Here is a 13,432-nt window from a genome sequence, read left to right as displayed (position 1 = left end):
CTGAACCTTGTGGCAAAAATCCTTTAATGAAGCCAAAGGACTTGTATGCTCCAAAAGCCGGTATCTAGAAAATGCCAAGCAAAAGCAAAATTATGTCACAGATTTGGTTATGTTTGATTTCAAATTTAAGAAAATGTTTTATTTGTATACAATTAAACAAATTTGTTCAGATAACTAGTAGAAAGAAAGCGATACAAGACACCAGACGTGGGATTCAGAGAAGGGTTGGAAAAAAAATGAAAACTGAAGAAAATGATAAAACATATCTCACCTGCTTTTGTTTTTTGGCATCTAAAGTACTGGTTTTGGAAAAAATGTAGACTTAGATTTTGGAAGAGAAATTGACTGATGGGTAGTGCAAATTATTTTAGAAAACAATTTTTAACACTTGATTGATGGGTAGTGTAAAATTATTTGTGTGGGCACCACATGGACATCTCTTTAGCTAACAGACTAATCTTTTGAGACAGAGACCACCAAAGTGAACTGGTCTCTAACAAAGTGTTTTCTATACACATGACTAGGAACTGAACCTTGGCCAACATGCTTAAGAAACTCAATTATTTGCCAACTGTGTTTCGTAGGCGGATTAGTGATAAATGACACTATTTTTGGCAGCTCCTCTCTTTAGCATTCCAGTCTCTCCAATTGTAGATTGATTGTTTTCCGGTATAGAGAATACACAACATGCACTTCTAAGGAATTTGTTCCCTCTGACTACCTCTCTTTCTTGGAAAGTACTCTTCCCTAGGGTATAAGCACACCTATTCTAACTGCAAAACAAGATGGCCACAGTACATACAAATGCACACAGCTAAGGATAGAGTACAATAAACCTCTCTTTATGGATACAAGACTGTTTGAAGTAGCTCTAGCAAAGAACTATAACATTAAAAATTACAAAACCTATATTCTAAAGTTATGACACATTTGTGAGCAGAGCCTTACCACTAGATATGCAAACCAGAACTTTCCAGAGATAATGGACATGACTTGCACAAAACATGTTATGTAGATAACATCGTGTAAGTATCTGCAAAAAGATTAATAATGAACATCATACACCAAGTCAGAAGATATGAAGAGAGGGAATTTAATGGTTACACACTGACATCATAAAACAATTTTACCCATATCACAGTTTATGTACTTATACCTTTAGGTGGGTGGTTATTATAAAAAGTGAAAAAACTCAGAACACATTATGTTCTGTGATCGGATGACCGTGTATTTTTTAACATCTGAGAGGGGCCTAATATCAATCCCAACAACAAAAAACACAAAACTAAGAAGAATCATGGAACACAGATATCCCAGATACATCAGCAATCAACACGGGAAGTAGCTGAAAACGAAAGAACAATAAAGGCATACCCACAAACTCCGCCTGTAGACATATCAAACCCACCATCTAAAAGTTCACCATCTTCAGCGTAAGCAGGAGTTGCCATCTTTGCGAGCTGTTGATAGGGAATAACATATGCCAAAGAAGTCAAAATCAACCCAATCCAGTGCTTCCAGGTGAAACTCGAATGGAACACCAACATTCTTAGCAACACATAAATAACCTATATATCAATTGAAAAGAAAACCATAGAATTAGGTCCTCAATCGACAGTATCGAACAAAAAATCGGTTGCGACAATCACAATTTAAGAGAATAAGAGAGAGCACGTTGCAGGCGATGATGACTTGGCGGAGCCTAGCCATGTGACGAGCATTCTCTTCTTTGCGTTTCTTAGCGCCCTGATTCGCCATTGTTCTCTTCCTCTTGTTCCTCAAACAACCACGCGCTACTGCACTTCTGATTCTGCTTCTGCGTTTGAATTTGCTGGAACAGAACACTGACTCTTTCTACTTGCACCTCCATATATGTTATTCTGTCACACCATATAAAACAATAAAATACATTTTTATCCTTTTCCATATTCTGGATTATATATAATCTGGAAGTTAATCTTGGGAAATAACTTATAAATTATGTAATATGGAATATATTTTTAAAAAATAGTATTCCGGATTATATACTTCGAAAGTCTAGATTTGAGGGTACCTTTCGAATTATGTAATCCAGACACGCATTTAAAAAAAAGTTTTCGGATTACATAATCCGAAAGCTAATTTAGACTTCCGGATTGTGTAAGGCTTCCAGATTACATAATCCATAAGCTAATTATGAATTTGGGAAAATACTTTCGGATTACATAATCTGAAATATTATAGAGAAACATTTTTGGAATATCAAAAATTTATGGAGATGTGAGAAGAATACATGGAGGTGCAGGAAGAAATAGTCCAGAAAACAGTAACACTCAAGCTTCAATAATGGGCCTTCTAGCCCATCACACTTAATTGGGCTCTACAATTAAACATGGCTGATTCTCCGTGCACCCAATCAATTTAGACTGACACCCAATTGTGTATGCAAAAATACTAAAATGCCCTTAAAGAAATTGAAATTAGGTTAAGTGAAATCTGCACCCAACCTCCTTCATTTTCGCAGGCAAGACAGCAGCCGCCACCGCCTCATTCGTTTTCGCACTCAACCCAGCAGATACCGTCGTTTTCCATTCTCCCGTTCGCATTTCTCCTCTGAGGCAGTGAAAACTTCACTTGAACAAGCCCTTCAACGAACACGAACCTAGGAGTGAAGGACGTTCATTGTTGTGGTCACTGAGGAATTGTCTGTGAGGGAGTTCAACAATGACAGAGAACATCGAAGAAGACAATATGAGTTTTAACATGCCCTGTGCGTTCTGGATACTTTTATGCGAAGTGATTTTTTACTTCTGGATTTTCTTATCCGGAAGTGATTTATGTGTTGCGGATGGCTTCGTATGGAAGGTTGTGTGTATACTTCCGCATCCCCATATCCATAACACATTTAACTCTTTCGGATATGTACATCCGAAATGCAAAACCTTATTCCGGATGATGATATCCATAAGCCATTTTCCTTCTACGGACATGGGTGTTCAAAAGCTTCAACTGCAAAATGTTAAAGAAGACAAGGATAGAATGAGATTTTAAAAATTTCGTCGGGTGCAGGAAGTAATTGCCTTAAACAATACATTGTAAGGTGTTTCTTCTGCATCCCTACATTTTTGGCACCCGTACAAACTTCAAAATACCCAAATTACCCTGAGAGTTATGGATGATTCCAGACTAGGAGTGTTCCGCATGCAAAAGGCGTATCCAGAAGACAACAAAAAATCATTCCATAATACTCTTTTTGAAATATAATTTTAAAGTTTTATAATGATAAATCTATAATTGTGTTATAAAAAGGATATTCTAAAATTGTTATGAATTGTGCTTGGTTATGGAATCTCCTTTCTATAATGTAATATGCATGTAACTTTCCATTTCATTCCAACTTTGTCATTTCTATAAATATTACAGATTACGAATTCTAGAATAAATAAAAATTGAGACTTACATTCTTCTCCAACGAATCACACATCTAAAAAAATTTAGTTACCACCAAATTTTCATCAGAAATAATACAAATCCACTATAAACGCACCAAAATCATGAATAAAAAGGAATAAAAAAATTCACATAAATATAAATAAATGTAAGGGTGAAAAAAAATGTATGATATAAATAAGCACCCTACTTTGTAGACAATGGACTTATTACACTACCTTCCATTCATTTAAGAATAATATTTTCAAAATATAAAAAATACAAAAAATTCATTCTGAAATACGTAGTGACCCAAAAAAATTATGTTTGGTGCAGAAATTTTGAATCAAAGAGAATGGAAGAAAATTATATTGTAAACTAGACAAGAGATAATATTTTTTTAAAAAAATTAAGAAAAAAAGTGTACATTTATAGACAAAATATTTTTAGACAGACCAAGAGGAAAAAAGTAAAAAAAAAAATTACCTTAATAATATATTATATTAATAATCTTAAATAGATTTAAAAAGTCATGTGTTTAAATATAATTACACATATAAAAACAATTTTGTTAATATTTTCTAAACAACTTGCTATGTTTAAATTTTAGTTTTAAATAAATATTTTCAAACACAAATTTGTTATTCAAACTATATTTCATTGAAATATATTTAATTTATTTATTTATTCAATTATATAAAAGATATTAAGTCGTCGAGTTGAAACGAGTTAGAAAAATTTTAACTCGTGCGTGGGACTATATATTATGGGTGGTTCGATAGCGGCCCGATAGCGGGTGGCACGATAGGCCCAACAAATACTCGCTAGGATAGACTCGAAATGGCTCTGATACCATATTACGAAGTGGACTTTAAGCCTAACTCAACCCCATAAAACTGGCTCAATGGGATGAGGTTTGCACCCACCTATATACTATGAAAGACTCTAATCTCTGGTTGATGTGGGATCTCCAACACGGTATTAAGTTGCCTTGTTTTTAATTAAAAAACAACCTCGACTAAGTTTTAATGCGTTATATTTTTTCAATTATGGTATTAATTAATTAGGTAACAATTTTTTTTTATGTTATTTATCTTGTGTTCTTTCTTTCAACACACTTGCACCCAACATAATTAATTATATGAAAAATCTGTTTTATCCTTTGATTTTAAATCTAGGTTTATTGAGGCATACACAACACTGCAATGGAGAGAGAGAGGTGTATTAACGAAAGAGAAGAAGTGTGTACCAGAAAAGACAGTGTTGGTGGATTGTGATACGTAATGTTCATCGAAAAAGAAGGTGAGTTTTTATGAAAGTGGTGACGTTTGGATCTGTATGTCCTGAAAGTGTTATTTCTATTTTAGGTATCTATATCTATAAGTCAAATCACGCAATATTAACAACCTTTGACTTTCGGATATTCATAAGCTAAATCACGCAACTCCAAATATGAAAATTTGGAACTTATATGTCACTTCTGGATATGACAATCTGAAAATTTAATTGAACAATTTAAATGATCTTTCGGATACAAACATCTAGAATCAACTGTTTCATTCCAAATTTTGAAATTCAAAGTATATAATAACCACTTGTGGATTACTTCATCCATAAACAAACATAAATAATAAGAACAATTTTAGACTTTAAATTTTATATTGGATATAAATTAAAAAATGATCTGGTATAGAAAAAAACAACCTTTATATTATAAAATTATTTTGTCTAAAAATAGATCATCAGAAACTACTAGGCCTCAACTTTAAATTCATTTTTTAAGTTTTTTTATCCGAAAATAAAAAACATAAGTATAGTAACTTCAATGGAAAAATAAGTTAATGATGTCATACAGATAAAAGATTTCGAGTTTTTCATATTTTTTTTTACTGATTATACCTTGTCAGATAAAATTTATGTAGTTGATTTATAGTTTGATGATATTTTATAAATAATTTAAAAAATAAATTTAGTCCATGGAATGCCAGGTTCATTCCATATAATTGTTATTATTAAAAACTAAACAAAAAAAATGTATTACATATTTTTATTTACAAACAATATTTTTTAATGGTTTTAATCACAGTAATTTTTTTAAAAAGTTAATAACAATTTTAAAGTAATTTTTAATAGATAAAAATGTTAAAAAATATACTTATCATAACTGTAACAAGACACTATATTATTAAATTTAACATCACACCATCATTTAATATCAACCGTTAAAGAATACATTAAGATTATAGACAGGACAAAGTGCCAAAGACAATCAAATTTTAGTCAAAATAAATATCATGAAAAGTTTTTGTAGAAAAATAAAAGCCATAAAAAATTAATGTTAAAAAACAAAAACATACCAAATAAATATTTATCAGATGACCTGAGTAAATAATTAATACTTCACTTGATAGAACTTATTAAAACTCAAATAAAAAAAAATTATTATGTAAAGATCAATCAATTTTAATAAACTAATACTTCAATCTATCATATAAAGACTAATCAATATTTGTATATTGTATTCAAAATAAATAAAAAACACCACTTGTATATAAATACATATTTTTCTTAAAATTTCCTTTCTTGTTCCTTGATTTATATCCACGTCACGTAAGCGTAAACCATAAACTACTACGTGTTGGATTAAAATAGGAAGAAAAAAAAGTGAAGACAGTTGAGTTGATCGTGACAAAACAATAATAATTAAAGATAGATAGGTGTATTTTTCTGATAGGCCTCCAAGAGAATATAGGAAGAACAGTGCCTTCATGATTGCTTCCGCGAATTGCTCATTTGTCAGCACACGCTATATTTTTTTCAAACAAATTTTAATACTTCAGATATATACTCAAATTAAGAAAAAATAATGTCCTATAAAATTATTATTATTATTATAATACATTGTACTTAATAACACAGAAAAACATGTTTATTTTATATTAAAATTGAATAGTTTTGTTGGTGACGTTGAAAACAAATTCATTGGAACACGCGAAAGATGCCACCTGCAGGTTTTTAGATTCTATTATTTAATAATTGTACTGATTATAAATGAAATGAACAATTAAGATGATTATTAGTAAGTGTTTAACCAAATGCATCTCCAATAATTTTTCTTAAGAATATTATATCAGTATGTCTTTTACCAGCTTTATAAAGACAATGAATATAGCAACATCCAAATACTAGAAGACATTATTTGGTATAAGATAAATGCTAAACAAGTGGTAAAAAATACAATAAATCCCAACTAACCATTTAGAGTTTTACACATATGGTAAAGAAAAATATTGCTTTAAAAACATATTTTTATTTTATTTAATTCAGGCATAACTTTATAATGCAGATTTAGAGACCTAGATATTAGTTTATAAGATAAATTTCATAAGGGAGAAAAATGTTAAAATGAAGAATAGTGGGACAGAAAATTAGGGGAAAAGTGTATAGAAACAATATTGTGATATGATATTGACCTTAGCCTATGTCAAAAAAATAATATATAAAAGCATGCTGACATTAGCTTATAGGGTCCGTCACATGTGAAAATTTCCAACATTTCATGAACAATATTTTTTTAGAATAAAGTAAAAGTGGAGGCATTAGCATTAGCATTACCACGTTGTGGCAGGTCTTGAACTAGGTAGCATCTTCACTTTTTCCGAGTCTATTTGCATCTCCAACTTTCTGAAACCACCAACATCATCGTAATCCGTAAGCACCGTCTTTCTCTTCACGCAACACTCTTCTTCTTTTTCTTTCTTTTCATTACTACTTCTCTTCCTGTTTTGTGGGAGTGCCTTTTGAGATCATTTTTCACTTCCATCAAGGTCAGGTTTTATTATCCTTTAAATAATTATATCGGCTGTTCAGATTTTTTGTTTACATTTCCCTTTTCTCTTTTCCGCAATTTTCTTATGTGTTGGAACGGATTGGAAAAACTCGGTTTTATCGCTGGTCTTAATAAGTTATGCCTGTTTTGAATCATGCATGTCTGTTACATTTACTGAGATTCAATCCTGAAGTCAAGAATTTTACGCTTTCCTTGCCTCTAATTTTGGTCAAAGTGCAATACCTTTTTAATCGTTTCTCGAGAATGTTTTTGTGATTTAATTTTGATTTTTTTTATACTGAGAATTGTGGTGAACTATTATTAGTGTCTTTGATTTGGGGATTTCTTGAAATTTGTTCATTGATAATTATTGGGGAAACTCGGAGCTCAAAGACCCTTAGACTTAATTTTGGTTTCCTTGTTATCGAGGAGTTGTCATGTTTAAAAATTGAGTTTGAGTGACTTGTGCCTCTGAAATCAGGGATACTTGAATTTTCTTGCCGTGGGGTTTATTAGAGGAGTGGGGAGTCGTTGAGGATGAGAAACGTCATCCGTTCTCTGCGACAATTGCGACCAGCCTTTCAGAGTCAAGATTGTGTTTTGTTCAGTGTTAATGTTGCACAAGAATCCCCATGTCATTTTGGACTGAGCTGTCAAATTCATAGTTCAGCTTATATAGTTGCTGATCATGCTGAGACCAACTTCGTCAAAAACCATTCGTTTGTAACAACCACGAGAGCTCTCTCCACTGATGCTGCGAAACTCACAAATAGAGGTTCTCATTTTTTTTGCTTTCGGTGTGCTGGATTCAGGAGGGTTCGAAATTTATTCTCTTATGTCTTTTTTGTATTGGAATTTGCTGTTCTCAGTTACAGAAACAAGCAAAGCTGGGCCTCTTGTTGAGTATGAACGAAGAATTGCCAATGGTGAACTTGTAGAAGGTGATGCTTGCCAGGTAGAGTGTCTACATTTCATTTTTAATGCCTAATTTCATTGATGAAATGGATTTTCCTGCTTGTTTTATCGGTAAAAGGCTGTTGAATATTACTATATTGTAATTTGTGACACTTAATCCGCAGTTGTTGCACTTATTCTTTTTTTCCTTTGTTTAAGCATTGTTTTCTTTTCTTTTGAAACAGGTTGACACTCTGTCAGAACTTCAGAGACTATATGATGATCTTGTTGAGTCTGCTGATGCCTGCCAACTGGATCGCAATTCTGAAAAACCTGTAAGGTATGCATTTCTTACTTCCAGTATCTATTTTCCTGGTGTTGATATGTCTGCTCAAATCTTGAAGCTTATTTTTCACATTTTGTTTACATATTTGGTTCTGAATTTACTGATCTTTTGATTTTGCAGGAGTGGATGGCTGTGGTCTAGGCTCTTGTCCCATCCTTCTTACTCACCTGTAAAAGGTTTATATCTTTTTGGAGGAGTGGGTACTGGTAAAACTATGCTGATGGACTTGTTTTTTGAACAATTGTGAGTTTGAATGAATTTATTTTATATTGATTTTTGTTTTCTCATTTGATGTTGTCTTGTTGCATTTAGTTGTCATACCCTTTTCAACTCTCCATATAGGAAGAATATGAGGCATTTTTAGAGTATACTATGGAAGTGTGTTCTTATGAGGATTTATACCTCTATTGTCTTCGTCTTCATCGGTTGTCTCTTATCAGGCCCTCTAATTGGAGGAAAAAGAGGATTCATTTTCACGACTTTATGTTGAATGTACATAGCATGCTACAAGTAAGTTTACCCAACCTGTTAATTTCCTCTCAAATATTTTTCTTTTCTTCTTTTCTTTTTGGTAGATAAAAGAGGCAAATCTATTTATTCTGATAATAAATCCAAGTAACCTACAATCGAATTGCTTTCCTTGTGTCTATTTTTTTGGTTGGAATTCATTACTTAACATAGGGGGCAGTGTCAATAATTATGTATGTTTTTGGACGAAGGATTTGTTTGAAAATCTTCATAAGATACAAAAAGATGTCTTATGTTTGAGCATTAATTGTTTGTTGCCAGTTTCCAGAATGATGTTGTCTTTGTATGTTTAATTGGTCAACAGAATAAGATGAAACCTATCTCAGATTTCCTATTGTTGTATCCTTGTAGAAGCATAAGGGGTTGTCAGATCCACTTGACAGGGTTGCAGGAGAGATTTCTGATGATGCAATTTTATTATGTCTTGACGAATTTATGGTAAGGTTTTAGTATAGCATTTATTTATTTTGTGATAATAGATCATGCATAATTTATTTGATGCTATATCTTGAGATTGTTGTTTGGTTTTTCAATAGGTAACTGATGTCGCAGATGCATTGATACTAAATCGCTTGTTTAGACATTTGTTCAACAAAGGCATTGTAAGTAATATAACTGTGTGGTGGTCTGTCAAAACAATAATTGTTTGAATTGTTGCCTAATTAATTTCAAAATTTCGTGTTTCAATGTGCTTGAACGCAAATATAGATTCTAGTAGCAACATCGAATCGTGCACCAGATAACCTGTATGAGGGTGGATTGCAGAGGGATCTCTTTCTACCCTTCATTGCAGCACTGAAGGTATGTTTTCCACATGTTTCTTAGTTGGGAGAGGTGTTAGATTGGATTTCCAAGTCGATTACTACATCTGCTTTTTGGAATTCGAGTGCGTTCTGTGGAAGAAAGTAAAGAATCCAGGACATATTTATATTTTTTTCATTGTAATTGCCTATTAATGTTTTCGTATCTTATTCTTTCATTGTAATTTCCTAATATATGTATACTCCTGTAGGAAAGATGCGTAGTACATGAGATTGGTTCATCAGTCGACTACCGCAAAATGACTTCGGTATGATGTAGAATCTTATACATGTAAGTGCACTAATCTCAAATTGTTAGTTTTTTAATTTATTTTCTGCATATTTGGACTGTAGGGGGAACAAGGATTCTATTTAGTTGGGAGAGATTTGTCTGGATTTCTTAAGCAAAAGTTTCAACAGTTGATTGGAGAAGGCACAGCTACTCCCCAAGAAGTAGAACTAGTTATGGGAAGGAAACTGCAAGTATGTACTAAATTGATACTGGACACATTGAGCATACAATCATGGTTATTATCAATTTTAAGCTCTCCTCGTTTTCTTCATTAGGTTCCATTGGGAGCTAACGGATGTGCCTATTTTCCTTTCGAGGAACTTTGTGATAGACCTCTTGGGGCTGCAGACTATTTTGGGTTATTTAGTAAGTCATTTTTTAGTGAATTTTCTCATTCATGTATACATACATTTTTTTTATCTCCTATCCAAAAGACAAAGGATACAGTTTTATTGTTTGCTATGAATTGCACATGGTAATGATAAAAGTAACATTGGTTTGAATATGTTAAAAGTCATAAAATGATTTTATTTGTGTAGACTTCATTTATTCTCATTGTCGGTAGTTTAGTTTCCTCTTTAATATATATATATATACAAATTCATAATGTAAGAACCATTAATCAAGTTCACACTAGATGTCTTTTTTGTTTTCAGAGAAGTTCCACACGTTGGTTTTAGAAGGCATTCCAATATTTGGGCTTCACAATAAAGCAGCTGCGCATAGATTTGTCACTTTAGTTGACGTAAGCCTCTTGCAATTCTAAATGGGTTTTCCACATATAAAACTTGTTTGTTGTGAGTTTCGTTAGCATATTTTCTCAAACCTTTATATTGTAATATTTCATTCAGCCGAAGGAATGACCTTGCCACGAGTCGTCCCTTTGCTTGTTGACTCTGGTATCATGCAGAGACGAATGCTAGAACACATCTTGAATGTTGCAATCCACTCTATTGTTGAGTGGATTTTCACGGGGTCCCATTAAATTATGTGGATCTTGCTTCCCATCCCAGGTTCCACGTGTTAGTAGTGTGTCAGAAGTGTATTATGTATATTATTCTTACTCTGAATAGCTGAGTATGTTGCCTGTGTTTTTCTCCATCTGGCTGAGTTTGTTCCTGTGAATCTTCATATTTATAAATAGGCCTTATGTAGCAGAAAATGTGGAGTTTTGACTAGAAAAATAAAGAATTAAATTCTTTATTGTTTCCAAAATATCCAACAGCCAAGAATTTTTGGGATTGAAAGTTTTATAAGAACGTGAAGCTTAGGAATAAATGAATAAAGTTTTTTAAGAACATTTAAATGAATAATTATATTCTTTTCTATTAATCTCTATGTTTCTTTTTCCAAGTGAGAGAAGAATAATTTACTTTTTTCACTGTGATTACAGGTAATATACGAGAACAAGGCCAGACTATTATGTACTGCTGATGGAACTCCTCAAGATCTCTTTGAAAAAATATTAACAATATCTGAAGCTAAAAGTATGGCACCCAGAACCTCTTCAAGATCAAGGAAAAATGATGATTCTAATATTTGCGTGGATAATGAATTGGGGTTTACAAAAGACCGCACCATTAGTAGGTATGGTATATCGCTACGCAAAACAACTAGTAATACTTTTTTGTAACAATTTTTATTTAGTTTTGCCTGCTCAAATGATGACGGTTGGAATATCTTGCCTTTTAATATTATTTATATGATCATCTAAGATCGAGAAACACTATAGATTGAGTACTGGCAATGCAATTGAAGTTGTACCCTTAAATTTGTGAAATAGAGAAGAAAATTTGGATGCTAAAGAACTGGATAATGGTTTATGTGTAATACTAGGAGCAGGCAGCCGCTCTTTATTCATTAGTATATTTCTTCATAGAAATATTCAAACATTAAATCTTTTACCTCAACCTAAGATGTACATCCAGTAGCTGGGATCATGTAAAGTGTTGGTTGTCAGGGGTACTGATGGAATGAAAAGAGATGTACCTGAAACAACAATCTCCAACATATGAGTTTTGGTATCTGAGTGTACCAGAATAGAACTGAAACTGCTTTTGCCTACAGTATATTATGAGTCAGTTACAAAGATGTCTCTAGTGATTCAGATACATAGATTACACCCACAGTTTTGTTCATTGTCACAAATTACTAGGGGTCCAGCCGGTTTTGGGATTGGTTGGTATTGCGTTATTCTTTTTTGGCATTACTAAGAGCTAAAAGCAATATAAGCATGGAAATATAACATACAGGTACCAAGATAACCACAACTCTTGTAACAGGTATGTATATGTTGCAATTACTGATTGTGATATAAATTTGATGCAGACTGACAGAGATTAACAGCAGGGAATATTTAGAGCATCATGCTGCCATGTTATCAGAAAAGAAGGAAAGAATGGATCAGAATCCCCATGAAGCCTGAAAGCATCCGAAACCTCTTTTCATTTTGGTTCCTATCCTACTGCTGTACCATATGGAGTGAAAGTGGGGTAAATTGATCGTGAACAACCAAAAATTTAAAAAAATAAATAAAAAATCTGCAACACATTGTGATTTGGTTCAGTTTGGTTCTTATTGTTGCAGCATTACATTTTCAATAAAAAGCGAGTGCAGAGAGCTTTATACTTGCCACCTGCACTGGAAGAGAGGTGTTAGATAGTATCAATTGTTACTAGCATATCCAAAAATGTTGTATAATCTTTATAATGCAAAAATTCAAATAATTTATATGGATGATGGTCTTCCTAACTACATTTATTTATTTTTAATTTTTTTGCAAGTTTCGATAGGCTTTATGAATAATATTCCCCTTGTCAAGTGAGTTTGTCCTGACATACTAGATGAAACCTTTGATACCATAATCAATTGCTTTATTTCCCCTTTTAGGCTTTTTTTGGATTAGAGGGTGTGGGGAGTGGAAAGTTGAGGTTGTCTGGAGTGGAAGTGTGAAGAAAGTTGATGTTGTTTGGAGTGGAAGTGTGAAGAAAGTTGATGTTGTTTGGAGTGGAAGTGTGAAGAAAGTTGATGTTGTTTGGATTGGGATATGTTAAAGTAAATGTGTGAGAAAAATTTATTGAAATTGGTGAGTGATGTGATGGTTGTAAGAATATTATAAATTTTTTTGAATAGTAAAAATGGTAAGATTACAAATTAACTCTATAGAAAAAAAGAATAAATAATGATTAATTTTTTTTTACATATTTTAATTAATTAAAATAATTTTAAGTTTCATTTATAAATAATTATTTTTATTTTTATTATTATTAATAATATTTAATATAAAAATAATAATAATATTATTATTGTTTATTAAAATTATTTGATTTACATTT

The 13,432-nt window shown here is 32.2% G+C and overlaps 2 protein-coding genes across 10 annotated transcripts in view; one reads left to right on the top strand and one right to left on the bottom strand.

Annotated features, from left to right (window-relative positions):
- The window catches only part of LOC137807406 (uncharacterized), a 2,376-nt gene extending 507 nt beyond the window's left edge, over positions 1-1,869 (bottom strand). The window contains exons 1-4 of the mRNA XM_068608040.2: positions 1,675-1,869; positions 1,375-1,568; positions 949-1,033; positions 1-64 (exon numbers count right to left, since the gene is read on the bottom strand). The exon at positions 1-64 is cut by the window's left edge and continues 2 nt beyond it. Of these exons, the coding sequence (XP_068464141.1) occupies positions 1-64; positions 949-1,033; positions 1,375-1,568; positions 1,675-1,758 (427 nt within the window). The 5' untranslated portion in view covers positions 1,759-1,869. The remainder of the gene's footprint in view (positions 65-948; positions 1,034-1,374; positions 1,569-1,674) is intronic.
- Positions 1,870-6,916: 5,047 nt separating this feature from the next.
- Positions 6,917-12,879, top strand: LOC137807405 (uncharacterized). 9 transcript variants are annotated; one of them, XR_011080509.2, is made up of 16 exons: positions 6,934-7,119; positions 7,719-8,012; positions 8,107-8,192; positions 8,377-8,471; positions 8,598-8,720; positions 8,918-8,987; positions 9,357-9,443; positions 9,542-9,607; positions 9,714-9,806; positions 10,018-10,074; positions 10,160-10,288; positions 10,373-10,463; positions 10,754-10,842; positions 10,949-11,110; positions 11,491-11,684; positions 12,426-12,879. XR_011080509.2 is itself a non-coding variant. In XM_068608036.2 (15 exons), exons 2-15 carry the CDS (start codon positions 7,775-7,777, stop codon positions 12,520-12,522), a joined length of 1,515 nt encoding a protein of 504 aa, XP_068464137.1. In that variant the 5' UTR covers positions 6,917-7,119; positions 7,719-7,774; the 3' UTR covers positions 12,523-12,879. The 9 variants fall into 9 exon arrangements, 4 of the variants coding, with proteins under 4 accessions (XP_068464137.1, XP_068464139.1, XP_068464140.1 ...); XR_016519805.1 differs by having other exon boundaries at positions 10,735-10,842; XR_016519803.1 differs by having other exon boundaries at positions 6,980-7,119; positions 8,113-8,192.
- The last annotated feature ends 553 nt before the right edge of the window (positions 12,880-13,432 follow it).

This window comes from Phaseolus vulgaris, chromosome 3 (genome assembly GCF_051622355.1).
Source record: "Phaseolus vulgaris cultivar YP4 chromosome 3, ASM5162235v1, whole genome shotgun sequence".
NCBI classification, from domain to species: Eukaryota; Viridiplantae; Streptophyta; class Magnoliopsida; order Fabales; family Fabaceae; genus Phaseolus; species Phaseolus vulgaris.
Note: the sequence above shows the minus strand (reverse complement) of the source record. Positions and strands in the feature narration are given on the sequence as shown.

Coding starts and splice junctions, on each gene's coding strand:
- LOC137807405 (XM_068608036.2), top strand. CDS start 7,775: ATGAGAAACGTCATCCGTTCTCTGCGACAATTGCGACCAGCCTTTCAG. Junction 8,988..9,356: donor ATGTACATAGCATGCTACAA/GTAAGTTTACCC, acceptor GTATCCTTGTAG/AAGCATAAGGGGTTGTCAGA. Junction 9,807..10,017: donor CCTTCATTGCAGCACTGAAG/GTATGTTTTCCA, acceptor ATACTCCTGTAG/GAAAGATGCGTAGTACATGA.